General features: G+C 41.5%; 1 protein-coding gene and 1 long non-coding RNA gene across 2 annotated transcripts in view; one reads left to right on the top strand and one right to left on the bottom strand.

Moving 5' to 3' along the window:
* Positions 1 to 22,530, bottom strand: part of LOC125926522 (uncharacterized) — a 151,857-nt gene that overhangs the window by 6,220 nt on the left and 123,107 nt on the right. The window lies entirely within an intron of this gene.
* Positions 7,735 to 14,945, top strand: KRT39 (keratin 39). Its single transcript, XM_049636024.1, has 7 exons — positions 7,735 to 8,402; positions 9,595 to 9,677; positions 10,365 to 10,521; positions 11,186 to 11,347; positions 11,459 to 11,584; positions 13,120 to 13,340; positions 14,689 to 14,945. Exons 1-7 carry the CDS (start codon positions 7,980 to 7,982, stop codon positions 14,939 to 14,941), a joined length of 1,425 nt encoding a protein of 474 aa, XP_049491981.1. The 5' UTR covers positions 7,735 to 7,979; the 3' UTR covers positions 14,942 to 14,945.

Raw genomic sequence — 22,530 nt, 5'->3', positions numbered from 1 at the left:
TAAAAAAAATTTTTTAGTAAATAAATAAAAAAGCAAAACAGAGAACTCCACTTCCAGAAGATGAAATAGATGTACATTTCCTTGTTCCTCTTCCTAAGTTTGGCTAAAAACCCTAGAAATTACACATAAAACAAATACAGCATGAAGGAGATCTTTATGGTGCATATCTTGAGTTGTGTATCATGAATGCTGAGGTAGTTACATGAATCTACATATGTGAAAGAAATATACACATCATACACACACACATACATTGTGTATATATATATATACATATACATATATCATACACACACACATACATTGTGTATATGTATATGTATATATATATACACATTGTATCCATGTCATATATATATATATATATATATACACATTGTATCCATGTCATTCATATATATATATATATATATATATATATATATATACACACACATTGTATCCATGTCAACTTCTTGACTTTACAATTGCTGAGAAAGATATAACCACTATAACCACAGGAGAAAGCTAGATACATGGGACCTCTCTGCACCATCTTTGCAACTTCCTATGGGTCTGTAATTGTTTCAAAATGCAAATGTTCTTTTAAAAAACACATAGTAGCTTTTAACCCAGAAGTTTCCACCGTATCAATCTCTGCCATCCACCCAATCTCAGACTTTCCCACGGTTTCTTCTCTGCCTTGGTCAAGATTATGGCAAAGCAAATATTCAGCATCTGTAATAATTCCCAATGAGCTATATCCAATTTTCTCTCAGAAAAATGCACGTGACTACCTTCTCTCGATCTATAACATTTTGTATGGATTCACTAATCTATTTTTATTTTCTGAGTTAAAAATATTTCCAGTTTGGCTTAATGCAAAATCAAAGTGGAACTGAAGTAGGAAAATATCCTTAAGATAGAATAACCGCTTTGGGGACTCTCATGTTACTTTTAGCCTTTCATAACTGTTTTTAGTTTTGGCATAGTATTGCACTAAATATTATGTTAAAGACATAGGCTAATTCTAGATCTGACCTCTTCTTGGGTTAGCCTGCCTGTTCTAAATGGTGTTAGGGTGGGAGGACTCCAGCTTCTTTTTTTTTTTTTTTTTTTTTTTACCATGGTACACTTTCACTGGCCAAATGGTCTTTCCTTTCTACTTCCCAACAATGATAAAAACTTCTAAAATCCTAGGGGCATTAAATTATGTCTACTTTGCAGTAGTGTAATAGATTTATATTTGCATGGCAAAAAATATGTGTTTAAATCTGGTTATTGGAAAAGTATAGACCAAAATTATCATTGATACAAATCTGGATCACTGTGCGCTCTATAGTTAACCAAACACCCCACAACAAAGTAATTGCTAATGATGATGATAAATAGACACATTAAGAGTGAATTATGCACAAAGAGCAAAGATTTCCATCACTGAAAACTGTGACATCCCAAAACAGCCCTCAGAAGCCTTCCTCTAGGGGCACCTCAGTGGCTCAGTCTGTTAAGCATCTGACTCCTGGTTTCAGTTCAGGTCATAACATAATCTCATGGTTTCATGAGTTTGAGCCCGGAGGCAGGCTCTGCGCTGACAGCGCAGAGCCTGCTTGGGATTCTCGGTCTCCCTCCCTCCCTGCCCCTCCCCCACTCATGCTGTCTCTGTGTCTCTCAGGATAAATGAACTTAAAAAAAAGCCTTCCTCCAAACTGTAGGAATTCCATCTTTTTCCATGTGGGCATATGCAGTAGGCATTCCCCTGGGTTGTCAAACACTGAAAAATGGCCACTGTACTTTTGGATAAAACAGTAAGGCCTTTCTCGGTAAAATCTAGTAGAATCCTAATTTTAGTTAATAATGCAACATCTTCATAGCTTTAATAATGCACTAAATAAGATGCCTGTATTTTTAGCACCTAGTGTTGCATAAAAAGTAAAATCTAAAATATAACGTATCATGGGGTGCCTGGGTGGCTCAGTCGGTTAAGCGTCTGACTTCAGCTCAGGTTATGATCTCGTAGTTTGTGAGCTCGAGCCCCGAATCGTGCTCTGTGCTGACAGCTCAGAGCCTGGAGTCTGTTTCAAATTCTGTGTCTCCCTCTCTCTCTGCCCCTCCCCCATTCATGTACTGTCTTTCTCTCTCTCTCAAAAATAAACATTAAAAAATATTTTTTAAATAATAAAAATATAAAATAAAATATAATGCATCAGTCATCTGTAAGAACCAGCACAAAACTTTGCATTCTAGGTTCTGAGTACAGCCCACCATGAGGACACTCAGGCAAAACAATGGCCTCAAAATTTGCCTGCTCTAAATGCAAGAAGCATTCATGACTTGAGGACACAGGCTCCTCATTGTATCTATTTAGTATTTACAATTCATGGGTTCCTTGCTGGCCCCACAGAGGCCATATTCCCTCCCTATATCTCAGCTACTTATCTCAGGCTGGACCTAAAGCCCACCCTTCCTCTCCCCTGCACTGCCCCTTTCCCAGAAGGCTCCAGCCAGGACAATGCTGTGAAGGGAACTCCTCTCTATCACTCTCAGACTTGCTCTTCCAGCATCTGGAACATGCTGCCTCCCCGGTCTCTTGAACTAAAGATTAAAGCCCTGGTTACACCTTTCCTAACTGCAAGGGGACAGGAAAGAGTAAGCTTCCCATGTGCCCCCAAGGAGAGGAGAATCAAATATGGGTGAGCCCTGGATTCTCTCCCAGAGCAGCCTTGAAACACCTAGATGGAGAAAAATGGAGGGAACCTCAACAATAAACACGCCCTGGAGAAACAAAGCAAGGAGAGCTTGGAGCATGGCAAGGAATACAGTTTGGTTAGAGTGTATGCAGGGGGTACGGGAGTCATGGGATGTGAAGTACAGTCAGCTGGATCAAGACTATGGTAAGTCTTGATTGCCTGGCAATGAAGAATTTGTACTTTGCTCTTAGGAAGCGCTGGGTATTTCTGCACCGGAAAATGGTGTTATGTTAAGGCAGACAAAGAGGGTCTTCAAGATAGGCTACATCATATCATGCTTATAGGTTAGCCAGATTTCGCAAAGTCAACAAATGAGCTGGTGGTAGCAAAATGATGGTAACAGATAGATACCCACTGCTGTCTCAAAAAAATGGGTAATGAAGGAAAGACACTGCCTTCAAAGCCAAAGTGGCTACATAGCTAGGAGTTAGACAATATTAAGATCTGTAACAAACATGCTTACAGGGAAAGGTAAATTGGTCAAGTAGTAAAGAAGATGTGCAAGATGCAAGAAAAGGGTACATAATTGATGAAATGTGGTCCTGAAGGAAACAAAGAGAAATCAGCTCCAGAGCACAAATAAAGCAGTCAGCCATGTAACGAAGGAAAATCACTGCTTGAGATACACAAGAAGAGAAGTGGTAAGATGGAGAAAAGAGTACAAAAACAAAGATATAACAAAAATAGTTGTCTAACTCTTTTTTTAAAAAAAATTAATGTTTATTTATCTATCTTGAGAGAGAGAGAGAGAGAGCATGTGCGAACAGGGGAGGGGCAAAGAGAGAGGGAGGGAGAGAAAGAATCCCAAACAAGCTCTGGGCTGCCCGTGAAGAGCCCGACTGGGGGCTCGAACTCACAAACGGTGAGATTATGACCTGAGCCGAAATCAAGAGTCAACGCTTAGCCGACTGAGCCACCCAGGTGCCCCATGTCAAACTCTTCTTCTGATTCTGAAAGTGATACAGCCAATTTGTGGGATGTGTACAAAAACATAAAGAAAAAAATAACTCTCATCAATAATTATAAAATGCAAAGAAGTCCACTCTTAACATTTAGATATCTTTCCTTCCAGTCCTTTTTACATGTTTTTTAAAATTATTACTATTTCAAATGCTGCTATTTTGTGAAGCAAAATTTGTCCATTTTTTTGTGGTTTCTTGATTTTGAGTCACCGTTATAAAGGCCCTCCTCCACTCTTCATTTGTAAAAGAATTCTCTTATGCTTTCTCTTAGCACATTTATGACTTCCATTTTTCACAAGTGAAATTACAAATGACCCATTTGTAATTCAAGTACATGAATAAAGTAGAAAGCATTCATAGAGCTACACAGCTCTATCAAATCTTAACTTTCTATGTTAACCACACTTCACTGGGATTTCATTTTCATACAAGAAAACGTATCAATGGTGGAAAGCATGTAGTTCCATGAAACTTGAAAACCATACACAGTCATGTAATCATCCAGATCGAGACATAGACTAGAACATCGAGATGTGAAATATCGACCTTGAGAGTTCCTTCATGCTCCTTCCCAGTCAGCTCACCTCCCTCATGAGGAGACAACCACTATTCTGATACCTGACACTGTAGAAGAGTTTGGCCTGTTCTTAAAGTTAATATAAATGTAATCATACTGTTTGTACCCTTTTGTGCCTAAATTCTTCAGGTTGATATATATATTTTTAATGTTTATTATTTTTGAGAGAGAGAGAGCGCAGAAGAGAGAGAGAGAGAGAGAGAGAGAGAGAGAGAGAGAACGAGTGGGGGAGGGGCAGAGAGAGAGGGAGACACAGAATCTGAAGCACGCTCCCTGCTGACAGCTCAGAGCCTGACACGGGGCTCAAACCCATGAACCACGAGATCATGACCTGAGCTGAAGTCAGACACTTAACCAACTGAGCCACCCAGACGACCCAGGTTGACATGTTTTCGAAGTTCATCCATGTCATTGTGAATACCAATAGTTCATTCTTTTTGTTGTCAAGTTACTAACCTATTCTATGAATATACCACAGTCTGTTGATCCATTGTGTTGTTTGTGAACATTTGGCTTGTTTCCATTTTGGTGCCATTAAGAATAAAACTGCTAGAAGCATTTTTATGCAAGTCTTTTTGTGTACATATGCACTCATTTCTCTCGGGCATAGAACTAGTCATGATACTGCTGTGTCAAAAGGAAGGTCCTTTATATCCCAAGTGGATATTTTCACCCAGCCAGTGGCTTGCCCTTTCTCTTTCTTAGTGGTATATTTTGGTCAGTAAAAGACTTTAACTATGATGAAGTCAAATTCATTGTTTTATGTTTAGTGCTCTCCACGTGCTAGAAGTCTTTGTCTGAACAAGGTTATGAAGATCTTCTTCCATGTTGCCTTCTAAAAGTTCCATACCTGTAACCTTCACATTTAATTATTTAATCCATCTTGAATTAATTTTTATATAGAGTGTGAGGTAAAGCTCAAGATGTATCGATCTCTGCTGTATGCAATTATCTAATTGATCGGCAACATTTATTGAAAAGGCTATCCTTTTCTCATGGACTTACTTCGGAAACATTGTCAAAAATCAAGTGACCATATGTATGTGAGACTATTTCTAGAATCTTTATTCTATTTCACTGATCCACTTGCCAACCCTTATGCCAATATCACACTGTCTGATTATAGTAGCAGTATAGTAACTTGTATGAATTTATACTCACACCAGCAATAAATGAGAGGCTGTATACAGTACATTTGTTACCAAACTGTGATTTTTTTTTTCAGTATGATAGGGAGAAAGATAAAATAAAATCTCAGTGTAGTTTAAATTTACATTTCTTCTTTATGAGTGACATTGAGCATTTTTTCTAAGGTTCTTTGTAAATTAAGTGCCTGTTGTATTTTCTTTCTGGTCACTGTCTATGGCGTTATTGCAAATATACCTTCCCAGTTTGTCATCTGTCTTCCAATTTTATAGGTTGTGTTTTGTACCAATGTAAAAGTTATCTGATGTTGTCAGATTTATAAGTTTTTATGGTTTCTTTATTTCGGTCATTATTAGAAAGGCCTTCTGTCTTCAACTTTATAAAAAGAATTCTCATATTTTTAGCACAATTATGATTTCATTTTTCACATTTGAATCTTTGATCAATTTGCAATATGTCTTACTAGGAAGGATGAGTCATTATCCCAACATTTCCTGCCCTGCCTTCTACCTCAAGTGATACAGAATTGTCCCCAAACTACATATGATAGTCTATCTTTCCCCCACTAGTTTTAAATGTCACATTTATCATACACTAAATTCCAGTCTGTTTGGAAGTCTATTTTAGACCTCTTATTCTATTCTATTGATCTGTCTGACTATTCATGCATCAATACTATAGTATTTTGATTAGTGAGTCTTTAAAATAGGAAGAACTAGTCTCTCTGGGGCTTCCTCTTATAGAAGTTTCCTGGCTATTCAAATTTGATTAACTTTTCTCATAAAACTTCAGAATTATCTTGCCTGGTTAAAAAAAAATCACATTTTTGAGATTAGGAGGATCTCAATAAGTTTAGTGGGATCTAAGTTAAATTAATGTGGAGATAATTGACATTTTTATAGTGATGGATATAGTATTTCAGTCCAAGAACATGATTTTTCTTTCCATTTATTCTAGTTTTCTGTCCTTCAATGTATTTTAATATTTTATTCATGTAGTCTACCTTTCTAACTAAATTTATTCCTGTGCGTTTTATATTTGGTGGCACTATTGTAAATTAATGTTTTTTCCTTACCTTATGTGATATGCAGAATAATGCGGCCCCAAAGATGTTCATATCCTAACCCTCAACTCTTGAATATGTTAGGTTACATGACAAAGGGGAAGTAAGGCCACTAAGCAGCTGACCTTAAAATAGGAAGATTATCCTAGATGATATGAGTGGGCCCAATATAATCACAAGGGCCTTAAGGGTGGAAGAGGGAAGCAGAAGAGTCAGTGTCAGAGTGACGCCGCATGAGAAAGACTCCCCACTGCTGGCTTTGAAGACAGAGACCAGGAGCTAAGGAGCCTGTGCAGCCTCTAGAAGCTAGAAAAGGCAAGATAATTGTTCCCTCCTAGAGCCTCCATAAAGGAACAGGAACAAATAAGTTTCTTTCTTTTTTTAAATTTTTATTTGAGAGAGAGAGAGAGCACGAGCAGGAGAGAGGGGAAAGAGGAAGACAGAGAGAGAGAGAGAGAGAGAGAGAGAGAGAGAGGGAGAGAGAGAGAGAGGGAGAGAGAAAGAAAATCCTAACCCTGATGCAGGGCTCAATCCCACGACTCTGGGATCATCACCTGAGCCTAAATCAAGAGAGTCGGACGCTCAACCAAATGAGCCACTTAGGCACCCCAAAAATAACTTTCTTAAGAAAACACTGAGAAAGTATTCCTGAGAATGAAAAACACACACCTTTCAACAGATCATGTTTAAACAGCAAATATAAACCAACCCCAAGACAAATTGTTAGCTAATGTAATTCCACAAGCAAACACTGAGCACAAAAAAATGTCATAAAACGTGGGTTTTGGAAAACCAAAAGGTAACCAGCTTCTTTTTCAGGAAATTTATTGTTAGCAATCCAACCCTACCTGGCAAGCTGAAACAGGAATCTAGCAATCATCTTTAAAAAGGGTCTTATTTAAAACTCACATTTTAACCCATACTCACAACGTCTGAACAATGAAAATGGAAAATCAGTTGGGCAGAACAAAATAAAATACTGATTTCTGAGTTCACCAATAATTATTAGATATTAATAGTTTCCCTTTTCTAGAGAAGAAAGGAAAAGAAGGATGAACTCATTCCTGATCAAGCTTTAGGCCAGGTGGAGAGGTCAACAAGGATTTAATGAACTTCATATACTCACACTTGCTTAATAATGGATGCTGGTAGAACTGTGATGGCATTTCCTTTTGAAGATTTCATGTGAAGCTCTGTATCCAATGACAGGTAGTGGTTGTGATGGGTAATAACTTAGTAACAGCCTAAATGCACATTTTTATGAGACAAGTAACTCTTCTCAGGCAAGTAAAAAGCAGACTAATGAGATGTTCCTATGGGATTTGATATAAACAGTAGAAAGGAAAACATCCTTCCAGCCATGACCCCACCTACAGCAAAGGCTATATAAGCACTTCAAAGAGGAAATAGTCAAGGAGCTTGGAATTCAGACTTAGTCGAGGTTGCTTGAGCTTTCGATCTGGACCACAGATTTTGAAATAAACCAAAACTGGGTACACACCATGGATACCAAAGGCTGTACAACAACTATTTCTTCTTCCACGCCACACCAAAGATGCTCTAGGATTACAAATTTTAGGACCATCTTTCCCAACACCAGCTGCCAATATGGTGGTCTCAAAGCCAACAGCTGCCACCCTACTCCTTGCTTTTATCTCACACCCATCTGCTTGATTAACAACTTCGGTGCCTGTCCCCCTCTGGATGACTGCGACTGGTGTGGTGAAGGTATCAACAGTAAAGAGAAAGAGACCATGCAAATTTTGAACGAGCGCCTTGCTAACTACCTAGAGAAGGTGCGGATCTTGGAACAAGAGAACACTGAACTGGAGTGCAAAATCCAGAAGGAGTGTAACAAAGAGCTTTGTGTCGTATGTCCTGACTACAGGTCCTACTACGCTACCATTGAGGAGCTCCAGCAGAAGGTAAGATTCTTAGGAATGTGTATAATCAAGTTGTGTAATGACACTCTCCAAGCAATAGCCATGTGCTAAACCTTAATATTTGTAGTTCATTTTATGTTGGAAAAAAAATATTTTGTAGAATAAGAAAATCTCTTGAATGAAATTGTCATCTGGAGGCAATATTCAGAGTTGTATACTTACTCATCTTCCAGAGATAGGTTCTGCTGTTATAACCAGATAGCTTTGGTCCCAAATGTGTTAACAACCTATTGCTGCCATTTCTTTCCTTTCTTTCTTTCTTTCTTTCTTTCTTTCTTTCTTTCTTTCTTTTCTTTCTCTTTCTTTCTTCCTTTCTTTCTCTTTTTCTTTGTCTTTTTTAACTTTTTAATGTTTATTTATTTCTGAGAGAGAGATAGACAGAGTGTAAGCAGGGGAGGGGCAGAGAGAGAGAGGGAGACACAGAATCCGAAGCAGGCTCCAGGCTCTGAGCTGTCAGCACAGAACCCAACGCGGGGCTCAAACCCATGAACCGCGAGATCATCACCTGAGCCGAAGTCGGATGCTTAACCGACTGAGCCACCCAGGCGCCCCAATTGCTGCCATTTCTTTAACAAAAATTAGAAACAAAAACAGGGACCTGAGAAAAAGTATTTTGTTTTAAGAAGTGCCTAAACAGTTTACTTTTTATCCAGTGTGCTACCATTACCACTCTTTTCCCCTCTTGTGCTCATTTCATCACCTCCAAATTGTTTCCACGGTTTCTTGCAACATCAAACCTGTTTCCTGATCAGAGTGATGTACTGCAGCTACACATGCCAGATTTACTCCACTTTATTTGTTCAAAAAGTGTTTACTGAGCACCCCCAACAAACACCAGACATTGCTCTGGGCTCTGGGAAAATAACAGTGAGCTAAAAAGTCCTTGCCTGCATGGTGGCTACATTCCAGAGGATGCAAATTGAGGATGGATTTTATATTTTGGCAGGAAAACATATGCAAGGTTTTTATTGGAGTAGTTTCTGCTGATTTTTTAGGAAAATAACAAAAAAAATCTGACCTTCCAAAGCCCCCCACCCAAAGCTTCCTAAGCATAGCAATGGAAAGCCTAACGGCCCCCACCCCCACCCCCTTAATCGCCACACACACAAGCCCTTGGTTTTTAAAGAAGATCCTGGTGTTTGTCTCATTTGTGTGTACAATTTCTTAATTCTAGATCTTGTGTACCAAGGCTGAGAATTCCAGACTGGTCTCACAAATTGACAACACCAAACTGGCTGCTGATGACTTGAGAGCCAAGTAAGCCCATCCAGCACTGTCATTCACGACAGAATTTACCCTGCATCTGATGCGACACACTCCCAAGAAGCGTATCCCCAAATCTGCTAACCTTCCTGCCCCATACCATGTCAGCACCAGCCCAGAAAAGACCTTCATATCCAGTAAATGGCAAAGATTAATAACCACTCACATGTATACACTACCTGTAGTTTATGAACCCATCTGACTACCTGCACAGTAATTCAGGAAAACAGGTAGGGCTGCTAATATGCAATCACCTTGTTTAAAGGTGATTGATTGATTTCCATAGGAAATCAATTCCCAGAAAACTGTGGTTGCATGGGGCTCTGTTATACCCAAAGACATACACCTAGGGCAAGACACAGCTAAAATGTTGGACGCAAGTTTTCTAATTCCTAATCCATTGCACTCTCCAATTCTCCTGCATTGCCTCCAGGGGCAGGAGGAGGAAAAATTCCCTCATCTCAAAGAACAGCAATGTGGCCTCACGCTGGCAAAGCGATTAAGGGAACAGTGGTTAAGCCGTGATGTTTATCAAATGGTCTCACCTCTAAAGAGAATCAAGCCCACAACAGAAATATAATAAATGAGAGGCCCAAAGGAAAATGTGGAAGGGACTTCTGCTTGGCTCGATTTACACCATCTGCATTTTAATGCCTTTCTTTTTGTGTCTCATTTTTGCAGGTACGAAGCTGAGGTGTCCCTACGCCAGGGAGTGGAGGCAGATGCCAACGGCCTACAGCGGATCCTGAATGCCCTGAGCCTCGCCAAGGCTGACCTGGAGGCACGAGTCCAGTCTCTGAAGGAAGAGCTCCTCAGCCTTAAAAACAACCATGAAGAGGTAAGAGAAAAACCAAGAGAGTCATTACAAGCTAAGCCTCTAAAAATAGCATCCATTCCTTTGAGTTGAACTTGACAAAAGGTGTCCCCAAAGAGTAGATACTATTCTGTTTTTCAGCCCAAGAATATCTACTGCCACTACCATTGGTCCAATGGGTTTCCAACCCACTGCCTAGAACACAATCTGAAGCCTCCACTCCCCCCTCCAGATCTTCCAGACAAGGGAGCAACCCAATTTAGGGGGGAAAACCCCCCGCAGGTTTCCCATCTTTTTGTAGGCATCCCTGCACTGATTTCTGCCTCTATTGCTGTAAGTCCCTATTGGCAAAAGCCCATATTGGCATCATAGAGACTCTGGTCTCTTATTATAAACTCCACCTCCATGCTGCTTCACCATTACCCATCCTGGGAAATGATCTAAATTCCTTAAGACTCTGATCTTGCTAATTAATTCCTTCTAATGTTCCACATACTTGAACACAGAGTCACATTTGAAATAGTCTTAGGTTATTTTATAGCCTCTCAATAGTACCTATAAATCATCTATTCCTTTATTGTGAGCTACATTCAGATACCATTAAGCTAAATTATTGCTGTTAGACAAACAAGAACACAAGGGTGTCACATGGTCACCAAGTGACTTCACATTCTTTTTCTTTCCATAGGACATCAATTCCTTACAGAGCCAGCTTGGGGACAGACTCAACATTGAAGTGACCGCTGCCCCTTCTGTCGATCTAAACCGGGTTCTACAAGAAATGAGATGTCAGTATGAGTCCATCATGGAGACAAACCGCAGAGAAGTGGAACAGTGGTTCAACACACAGGTGAGGAGGGTAGAAAAGTCAAAACCGAATAGCTGACCCTGCATTTCCAGGCACCCTTCCATCAAAGTCATGTTTCCTTCATAATATGCATGGTCTTTGACTGTGTTTCAGATGGAGGGGCTGAACCAGCAGGTGGTGACCAGCTCTCAACAGCAGCAGTTCTGCCTGAAGGACATCACTGAGCTGAGACGCACCATGAATGCTCTAGAGATTGAACTGCAGGCCCAGCACCGAATGGTACCCAGGAAACTAACCAAGCCTAACACAGCAGTGATGGCAATCGCCCCTGACACCTGCATGTTGCAATGTTTCCCAAATTGTGTCCCTCAGAACAAAGGTTCCTCTGTTTGTTAAAGAGTCTATGGCCAAGAAAGGGCTTGTGGTCAGATAAGCCTGGGAAATGCTGGAGTAAACAAAGGTTAAACAGGGTAACTTCCTGCAGACCTTTAATAAGCTAATATACACTATGGATCTCCAAGGAGATACATGGCATTCAGCATTCCAAAACTTAATTGACTGTGGACCCCCTTTTTTAAGAGCATCTCATGGCAATAAGGATCCATGGAGTACACTTTGGGAAACACTACAAGAGCATTGTATTACATGCAAAACATTTTTCTAAACTATCAAATTTATGAAATAGTCTTATAAGGGAGGTGGCATAATTATTAAGCCAATTTTATAGATAAGGCTCAGGGAGATAAACTGATTTTCCCATGCCAAATCCAAGGTGAGTGCCACCTTGCCTATTTTAGGAATGGAGACACTGAGATCCTGAGGCATTAAGTAACTTGTTAAAAGTCACAAAAGAGATGAGCCTGAGCCAGAATTCAGTTCCAGAGCTGGAACCACTTCTGCTTCCATTGTACTGCCTCTGTGAAGTAGGGAATTATTTAAATGCTCTGATGTGAAGGGTATTTGGAAGACCTTGCCCCAAAGCTAGATTTGTCACCAGCTAGTCATGTGACCATGGGCAATTCACTTAACCTCTTGAACCTGTTTTCTCATCTCTGAAAACTGGGAAAACCATGTAAATAACAGGTTATTCTAACCTAAAATTGCATTATCCATGGACTTACAGGATGATGGATCAGGAAAGAATTGTAATCACCAAAGTTTCAACTCTCATGTTTTACATATAAAGGAAGGGATCCAGTGAGGGAATTGTTTTGTGGGGTTTTTTTTAATGTTAATTTTGAGAGAGAGCACAAGCAAGAGAGGGGCAAAGAGAGAGGGAGAAAGTGAATCCCATGCAGGCTCCACGCTCAGCGTGGGACATGATGCCGGGCTCCATCCCAGGGCCATGAGATCATGACCTGAGCTGAAATCAAGAAGCAGGCACTTAATCAATTGAGCCACCCAGGTGCCCTGCAAGTGAAGGAATTGTTCATGGCTTAATGCTGCTAACTTCTTCTTTAAGGTAAAAATATTCTCAGAATGAAGTGCCATGGTAACAGGTTTTTAAAGCTGGACGTTTTTGTTTGTTGGTTTGTCTCATAGGTAGGAGAGTGTCGTATGATAGGTGATTAAGAAAGAGAAAGAGAAGTGAGTACTTTAAGGAAAGCAAAAATAAATAAAGAGGATAAAAGGAAGCAAGCTTTAGCAGAGTAGATCATTTTGATTTGGGATTTCTTTGGTTAAGAAGTAATAAGAGGGCTTGGAGATTCATTAGTACCTGTCACAAAAAAAATTTTTTTTAAATGATACAGTTCACAAGAGACCAGGCTCCAATGAATCATCATTACAAATCTTAATTTCTTCCTCCATGGTAGAGAGATTCCCAGGAATGCATCCTGGCGGAGACAGAGGCCCGCTACACGGCCTTACTGGCCCAGATCCAGTGTCTGATTGATAATGTGGAGGCTCAGCTGGCAGAGATCAGGTGTGCCCTAGAAAGACAGAACCAAGAATATGAGATTCTGCTGGATGTCAAGTCCCAGCTGGAGTGTGAGATTGCCACATACCGCAGCCTTCTGGAGAGTTCGGATGTCGAGTAAGTAAAATAAAAACAACTATGAGAAAATATGCTGACACACATGTGTGTACTGTCTCTAGGCAATAGGGGGCATGTGCTTTGATCTTCTTGCCAGTGGTGGGAACTTTAGGTACATGATCTCAAGCTGTGCTGTTTGGAGACCTACAATTGTAACCTAGTCCAAATTTGCGGTCTTAGCTGAGCAGAGTCATTTTGAAGAGCCAGCGCACCAGGTTAATTCCTTGTATGTTGGGTTTTAAAAAGTACAAGGGAAAACAATGGTTTCCCCAAACATTCAAACATTCCTGGTGACTTACAGATTTTCCCCACTAGATGAACTTTCATGAAATTGAGTAGGGCGACCCTGCTCCTTTTGGAGGAACAGTCTGTTCAGGCTGAAATGCCCATCTCCAGCCTCTTGTCCTTGATGCCAAGAGCAGCATGTAGATGTGTGTATTTCAGCATCTTTTTTTTTTTAATGGAAATTGTAATGTTTTTCAATGATAAGCTAACCAACCCATAAGGGACGGGCCTAGAGCACAAGCTCTTTGAAGCAACTCAGTCCACACTAATGCCCCAGATGCAGACTTAGTTAGAACCGTTACGGAGACTTCCTTCCCCCAAATAATCAGTGGACGCTGCTCACAGAGTTCTTATAGAACTGGCATGTCCACATGACACTAGCACAATGTTAACAAAAGCTAGTCCCTCTGAGGAGCTCCGACGTACCAAAGTGCCTGGAATCATCCAAAAGAGATGATGCTTCTTAAAAAGAGTTCTGTTAACTGGTCCCGATTCCAATTGTGTAAAATTTCATTTAAATACACCCAGAAGGCACCTAGAAGCTGCCCAATAAAGCATGAAAGACTCTTCCATAGATGGGTTTCAGGCCATCTGATAAGAAAAACACCTGATTAACTTTCTTTCTTCAGATAATAAGCCTCTCAACCTGTCCCTTATCACTGTTATCCTGTCAATCCTGTAAGCGCAGCTCCCATTATACCCGTTCTGGATGAAAAACTAAAGCTCAGGAGGGTTCCTTGACTTATCTTAGGTCACCAGCTGGTAAATGACAAGCTAGATTGCACCCGGGTCTTGAACCCCTGGAGTGGTGTTCTTCCACAGTGCTGTGGTATTGTCCACAATGGCAGCTTACAGAATCTAACGCTTCTAAGCCTAAGATGCTGCTTTACCATGCATCTGGTCTGATTCTTTTTCTTCCACCAATGATAGAACAAAACGAACAAATAAGCATTTGGAAATACTTGTTTTGAGTGACACCATGTTGAAACATTACCCACCGCTGTTGTTCTCCACAACCATCCTTACCTTCCCTCAATCACAGGCAAAATTCTGTTTTTTCTAGGCTTCCCTGTAACCCGTGTGTCACCACATGTGAGCCTTCCAGTAAGGCCAGCGCCATGGAACGCACAGCCCCGGCTTACAATACATCATCCTCAGCCTCCCGCGGATCACATGAGCTCTGCTGTACCTGCAGAGTACTGCCCCAAATACTGGTTAAAATCTGCACCATCACGCAGGAGATTAGGGATGGCAAAGTCATTTATTCTCACGAGCACGTGCAGCCTTGCTTCATCCCCAGAATTGCCAAAGCCTAACAACCCAAGGTGATGAAAATGACCCTCATTCATGAAAGAGAGGCCAATACTTGCTCCTACCAAAAAGGCTTAAAAAGTCCCCAGTCCCTTAAGGTACTTAGTTTCTTAATAACAAACACAGTGGGCCCGCCTTGCTAGACAGAGTATCTTTTATTCTGACCCTTTCCTAAGCCTCTGCAATGTCAATGCCTGTCTCTCAGAGAAACGGGTAATGTGCATCCAAAGCAATGTCAACATGATAATCTGTGTCATTTCTTTGGAAGCACGTTACCCATTTCTCTGAGAGACAGGCATTGGTTTATAAGTGCCCAGGAAGGTGCCCTACATTACTTGACTCCACAGGTGATGGGCAGATTTCTCTTTTGTTTACTCAGGTCTTGTTTACTTACATTCCTCATTAGAGCCAGTCAGACAAGTTCTAGGATTGTTTCGGCCATGAAGGTGAAAAGCTGTGAACTTCCCTTCTAAAATCCTTCCTTGGCCAAAGAAAGAACCCTTATATGGGAACACCTTGAATGGGGGAAAGATCTTTAATGTTCAGTTTCCTTGAATAGATAGATAGTCGTGAGTCCAAATCCTGTTGAACTCTGCTGTTATCCCTGCTCGCATACTTCAGTTCCACAAGGTGTTTTTGAAGATGTCTGTGTTCTCCAAAACTTTGTAACCATTAGGCTTCTCCAAATATTTTCATCAAGATTCAGGAAGGGTTGTGGAGAGTGAATCTAGAGCATTTTGAAGGAATAACGTGGATCCTTTCATTAAATGTTTGCTATTTCTCTTTCCATTCTTTAGGGAATGGGAGTTGGTTCCGACTGTTTAACAAGGGACAGGGAGCTGGAACTCTCCCATCATAACCCTGTTCTTGCCTCTCCCTGTGACTGGTGCTCATGAAAAAATAGCTTAGATTCCTCCTGCAATCCATCCATCAAAGAGAAGTGGACTTAATACCACCAACTTTGCACAATAACTTTGATTATTGAATGATTGCTGCTTGCAAGGACAACACAGTGAGAAGATACCATTTATGTACCCGCCATTACCAAAACTTCTCACAGGAGGTCCCAGAGGGTTTCAGTCCATCCCTACAAAAATTATTCGATGTTTCCAGAAGATTTAGTAAATAACGACAAACCAAATACAGAATGTGGAGTCAAAAGACCTGACATCCTAAACTTGCCACTTAAGACCCAGGGCAAAGCATCTAGCCTCTTTCAAATTTAATTTCCTTATTTGTTAAAGGAGGACCATGGCTACTTGACAGGTTTGTAGCGTAGATCAAAGGAAATTGTTTATGGCATGCTACTTGGTACACTGAAGAGCACTATGCAAATGTTATTTTTATATAAGCTTTGCTTTGAACTACAGCCCTAGACTTAATTGTGTCATTATCGCACGTCAAAATTCTTTCCCTGTCAATTTAGTGATCCAATCATGATTTTGTAATTTTAATAGTGCTCAGCTTTCAGGGATTAAAAAAAAAAAAAAAAAAAAAAGAACAGAACAAAGTCTTCCTGTGATCAAGCCTGCAATTCTACGGCATAAATCATTTTTGAAGTCTTAGGGTTTGTATCAGATATCACTTGATGGCTGGCGCCCACGACAAAGACAAAAAAAGTATTGTTTAACTCTGGGCTCAGCAGTCACTTCCTCCAGACAAGTAGCAACTTACACTAAGCGAGTGGAATGCAGAACTCCCAGTGATCTCTTTCCCATCAATAACTTCCCTCTCATCTGAACGCCCAGATTACCCCTGGTAGCACTTCACTGCATTCCATCTCAGACTGCAGGAGGGAAATGTGGGACGAGCATGGGGCTTGGACTCCGAAGACCTAGGAGAGAGTCTCACCCCAGTCTATGTGTATGACCTTGAGTAAAAGGGCCAGAACAACTTGGGCCCTGCAGTGCTAGAAGGACTAAGTGGAATAATAATGGTGAAGGGGTCCTATAAGCTGTACAAGGCCATGCAGAAGGGAGGTTTTGTCCCCCAATTGAAAACCAGGCATTTGTCATTTCCTTCCAAAATACCTTCTTCCTTTGTGTCTGGTTCAGTGATGGTTCCCAGTGGACCCCATAAGTACATGCGACACTAACTGGGAAGTCAGTTGGTGAGAAGTCAGAGTTGCTCAATCTGCTCTGAGTTTTGATTCCAACAGGATGTAGGGTTTAGGAACCTTGCTGGACTCAGGCTAACCTTGAGCTGATATAGCAATGCCCTTCTCAATCTATCCTAAAAATAGGATCTCTTCCTCCTACTCAGAGCAAAGTATCCCATGTACCACACTCCCAATGTTAGAAACTAGGCTGAATTAGAGATATGTGAAACTCAGAACTCTGAGGTGGATCCCAGTCCTGTAAGGCAATTATAATGCCAGTTTCCTTTTTCTAGAAGTCTTATAAAGTCCTGGTAAGACACAGTCTTACAAAGGATAGACTCCAAAGAGCAAAATGGCTTTTTGTTTGCTAGAGCCTGTGTTGGAAAGGGAAAGAGTATCAAAACCCATTTGGTGATCCATAATCTTATTTCTAAACATGGGAGGTGTAGGGAGATTGGAGCCTGCTTCGGATTCTGTGTCTCCCTCTCTCTCTCTGCCCCTCCCCTGCTCGTGCTCTGTCTCTCTGTCTCTCTCAAAAATAAAGCATTAAAAAAAAATTTTTTTAACGAACGTTCTGATAATACAAAGCATTTTAAAAGCAAATGCCACCTCCAAACAGGAGGGAGGAAGAGATTAAAATTCAGGAGAAATGGGAAGTGTCCCAGAAGAGAAGGGAAGAGCACCCATCCGTACTAGGAAGAATTTCTACGCTGAGGCGACCGGCGTCCATGACATAATGCCATGGTTAGAATCAGTGCGAGCAAGCCTGGAATGCACTGTTTCAACACTGTAATCAAATGCCTTTATAGGAAATGAATCCTCTGGCTGGTTGGCTAACTTGAAGGATCTGGTGTGTTCATGAATGATTCACAAGCTTCGTGGGAACAACCCACGCACCCAGTTCAAATGGGAACAACCAACCCTATTTGGCACATTGAAAGTGTTTATGTAGTCAAATGATCATTTCAGGTTGAGCACTATATTTGGAGGGTTTTCTTAGATGATGCTTTTAAGCCCCAGGCCACCCCTTATATACACATAAGAAAATATGTAATATGCCGATGTTTCTAAATATTCCAGTTAAGGTGTCACCAGCAGCAAAGTTTCTGAACATGCTTTCCTGCTGCTCCCACCCCTCCCCATGGCTCACCTCCACTGTCTCCCCTCCCCTCTTCCCTCCCTCCCTCTCTCTCCTCCCTCTCTATCTGGAACAACATAAGAATCAAGATGGACATACTGGTATACCTGAAGAAAATACCTGAGATTAAAGTTTATCTTACTATTTCTAAATTTTTTTTAATATTTATTTACTTTTGGCAGAGAGAGAGAGAGAGAGAGAGCGCGCGCGAGTGAGCATGAGTGGGGGAGGGGCAGAGAGACAGGGAGACACAGAATCTGAAGCAGGCTCCAGGCTCCGAGCTGTCAGCACAAAGCCCAGCGTGGGGCTTGAACTCACAGACAGCGAGATCATGACTGGAACCAAAGCTGGACACTCAACCAACTGAGCCACCCAGGTGCCCCTTATCTTACTATTTCTTAGAAAGAAGGCAGGTTTGTGGCTCCCTTCTTTGTGTCCTTCTATAAAGAGAAAAAAAATCAAAAAGGCCTTTGTTTCTAAGCCAGGGGCAAAACCCTCTGCTTTATAGCTCATTGTGGTGGCCCAGTGGGTCCAGCAGGTACTTAAGATTTATTCTGGAGAGAACTGGACCTACCTACTTGATATCTGTAGCCCTGAGACGAGCAACATAACTCTACTAAACCAGAAGACCTACAGAGACCACACTTCGGGCTGAATTTCTCCAAATCCACATTGTTGGTTATAAAGAGCTGCCTATCTCCAACTTGTATGTAAGGATAGAAAGGTCTCTCTGCACATGTTTGTCAGCTCATGTACCGCTGACCCATCAGAAGAAAATAACTGTGCCCTCCTCCATTGCTGCCACCATCCAAAAGACCACCTTCCCTGATCCCTGGCATAGTTTTGTGGGTGCAGAGAGAAGTCTCACAGTAGAAGGCACATAAAAATTATAGCCCATTTAAGAGAACTCTGTAACTTGAGGGAGAAAAGGAGACCGGGGTAAAAATTCAGAACAAGTGGTCCCTACTAAGCCATTAGAAAAAGCTGAAAGAGAACACTGCCATTTCAGGTCCAGAAGCAGAATCACATGTTGATTTAGAACAGATGCCTGACCCCAGACCAGTTGGGTCTGATTCTCAGCCCTGCCACCTACTGTGAGACCTTGGGCAAGTTACTTAACCTATGTATCTCCACTTCCTCATCTTTAAACTGGGGCTATTAATAGCGTCTACCTCCTAGGGTTGAGATGACCGCATTAATGAATGCATGCAAAGCTCTTAAGCATGCCTGGCACCCAATAACGTGGGGAGTATGATTTCACCATCCTGCTTTAAGACACCTACATTCAACTGGCAAAACCACCACACTCGGGCTAATGAAATATTTCACTGGAGCTGACAGTGACATTGTCAAGCAAAGCCATCCTGACAACTTAAAGAAAGCACCAGATTAAGGATGGAATCTTTCTTTTTTTATTTTACTATTTACTTAAAAAAAATTTTTTTAACGTTTATTTAATTTTGAAAGAGAGAGAGAGAGAGGGAGACACAGAACCTGAAGCAGGCTTCAGGCTCTGAGCTGTCAGCACAGAGCCCAACGCGGGGCTCGAACCCACGAAATGCAAGATCATGACCTGAGTCTATCTATTTTTTAAGTAAAAATTGGAGGGGTGCCTGCATGGCTCAGTCGGTTAAGCATCTGACTTTGGCTCAGGTAATGATCTCACAGTCAGTGGGTTCAAGCCCCAAGTCGGGCTCTGTGCTGACAGCTCAGAGCCTAGAACCTGCTTTGGATTCTCTGTCTCCCTCTCTCTCCCTCCCTCACTCATGCTCTCTCTCTCTCAAAAATAAATAAACATTTAAAAAAATTTTAAGTAAAAATTGTATCTACTGAAAACATTTTGATATACATCTACATAGTGAAATGATTACCACATGCGGGTCCAACTCCTCTATTTTCTGGAATGTTCTGGTACTCAGTTGGAAAGGATGTCCCCATACTATATCAACATTCTCACTCTGTGGCAGCCAACAGGAAGAAGGTGGCCCAGGAGGCGGAGGGAGAACAGCCTTATAAGCAGAATCACTTTTGTGGAGATCAGAAATGACAGGGGAGACCACACAGGACTGGGGTCCTTCTCTGAGAACAGATCCTGTTGCCCTTATCTCTGTTGGTCCCGATGTTCCCTGGGTTCGGTAATGGACTCAACAGAGAAAGCAGCAGGGGGGCTCCAACAAAACCTGTCACAGTTAACCGAGAACAACCAACACATAAAGTGCTGAGATATGTGCAGAATTCATAACATGTCCTACAGTCAACAAGGAGAAAGAGTAAGGCTTCTTTCAGCCAACTAAACATCGGTTGAATATTATGCCCGACATTGTGCTAAGTGCTTCACCTGAGTTACCTCACTCAGTCCTCACAACAACCTCACGATGCTATTATTATCCACACTTCACAAAATCGGGGCTTACAGAAGTTAACCAACTTGCTCAGCACTATGCTGATGTTATGCTCAGCATAACGGTCAAGTTAAAATCGGAACAAATTCATGTCTTCCACGCTCCAAATACCCTGGTTTTAAATCATTCAAATTTGACAATATATCCGTAGCCCAATCAAAGACACAAATAGTTAAAGAAATATTTGTCATGGAGTTCTGAAGAAGGCGAGTCCTAAAAGCAACTTGACAGAGTTTGCATCCAGCCCAATCCAGGAAGGAGTAAGGCTGCACTCGACCACATTAGTGCAATGGACAGTCGGGGCATGTTCCTCAGGCCTTAAGATCCCACATTTCTCTTCTGGCCCCAATTTTTACCAACCAAATTCAATATCACAGCCTGGTTTCTCTAATACCCAGACACAACACAGAAGGTGCTCCAGTTTGCAGATGGGAATTTCATGCTTGCAGAACAGACCATCTCTTGATGTTAAATTAAAAAGTTTGCATTCTGGCTCATTCATCTGGCACCTAGGAATTAGGTTACTGTGAGTCGGCTCCTGAGAATCTCTTTGGTTCTGGTGCACTAACAAAATGATGCTTCTGAACTTACCAGCCTAAGAAGAGTCTAAGACAAAGGGAGTGTCACCCCATGAAGCTCTGCCTCAGAGACCAGGCAGCCTGACCGAATGGCATTCCCGTCTCATCTCATTCTACACACAGTGGTTAGGTGGTTGAGTTCATGGGAAGTTTCCTGTTTGAGGTCTGGCATGGAATGGCTCAGCTCTACCGGACATAAAACCAAGAGGTCTTGATTTAGAGAAGCATCAGGAAACTGTAGATCTCATTTCTAACCCTGTTCCTAGTCAGGGTGAGCTCAAGGTTGAAATGATGGCTGCCAGCTATTCATATTTCCCACAGATGAGCCGTAGCTTCAACATCAATCATGGGTTGCAGAAGCCACAGGGGACTTTCTGTTTGTGACCCTAAGATTAACAGGATATAGGGTGACAGGATAGGATATCAAAAGTCCCCCCCTGAGTCCCTTTTAACACAGGCTACAAATTGTTGGGGGGGGGGTAGTAATCAGAAGTGAAATCAAATGTACTAGGTTTAGATGAGGTTTAGATCTAGGTTTAGTAAAAGGAGAAGATGCTATGTTTGGCAAATTTGGGGGAGGCACCGGGAGACACAGACAAAATAAGAAGGGAAGAAAGAGGTAAATATGCATGCTTGTGTGGCCGCAGAGGGAGATGAGCCAAGAAGAGGTCATTCGCAGCGCCCCCAAACAGAACAGAATGTTCAGTGGGAGTGGGTCACAGGCATCGTGTCCAGCGCCCCAGCTACAGCACCACCCCCTCGTATTAATGACACGAAGCCAACACAGTAAACAGCGATTAGTGATACACAAACCTGTGGTTCAGGTACTCTATCCGAGAGAAGGTCCACACAGGAGTTCAGGGGCTATGGCCGGAGGAGGGGATCGGAGGGGAGACAGCCTTGGGTTGCAAATGAAGAACAGATATTCACATCCATCCCAATTCTGGTACCCATGTATGCCCTGGCTCTTCAAGAGAAGCCCTGATTTTTTGTAGTTTTATGCTTTTCAATAAAAATCATTTGTGAAGTGTTTCAGCAGAGATGTGGTTTCAATTCTTTTAATTTTGTGAGATGTATAATAGAAATCAACTTGCAAAGTAAAAATCCGCCTGTAAGTTGGATAATGCAGAGTTCGTGAAATAGAGTCACCACAACCATCTTGGCTATTGTGCCAATAAGTACAAATCCATATGATACACGGGAAAATATATGTTTTATAAATGACATGTTAAATGTTCTACTCACCTTCAATTTAATCTTTGGCAAAAATCCGTCACTAGAGTTCCTATTTGTATTTCTCTCTCTCTTTCTCTTTCTCTCTCTCTCTTTCTCTCTCTCTCTCTCTCTCTCGCTCACACACACACACACACACACACAC

The sequence above is a fragment of the Panthera uncia genome, chromosome E1 (genome assembly GCF_023721935.1).
Source record: "Panthera uncia isolate 11264 chromosome E1, Puncia_PCG_1.0, whole genome shotgun sequence".
In the NCBI taxonomy this organism is placed as follows: Eukaryota; Metazoa; Chordata; class Mammalia; order Carnivora; family Felidae; genus Panthera; species Panthera uncia.
The sequence above is the reverse complement of the archived record's forward strand: the minus strand, read 5'-3'. Positions and strand labels throughout refer to the sequence as shown.

Coding starts and splice junctions, on each gene's coding strand:
- KRT39 (XM_049636024.1), top strand. CDS start 7,980: ATGGATACCAAAGGCTGTACAACAACTATTTCTTCTTCCACGCCACAC. Junction 8,403..9,594: donor TTGAGGAGCTCCAGCAGAAG/GTAAGATTCTTA, acceptor TCTTAATTCTAG/ATCTTGTGTACCAAGGCTGA. Junction 13,341..14,688: donor CTGGAGAGTTCGGATGTCGA/GTAAGTAAAATA, acceptor TGTTTTTTCTAG/GCTTCCCTGTAACCCGTGTG.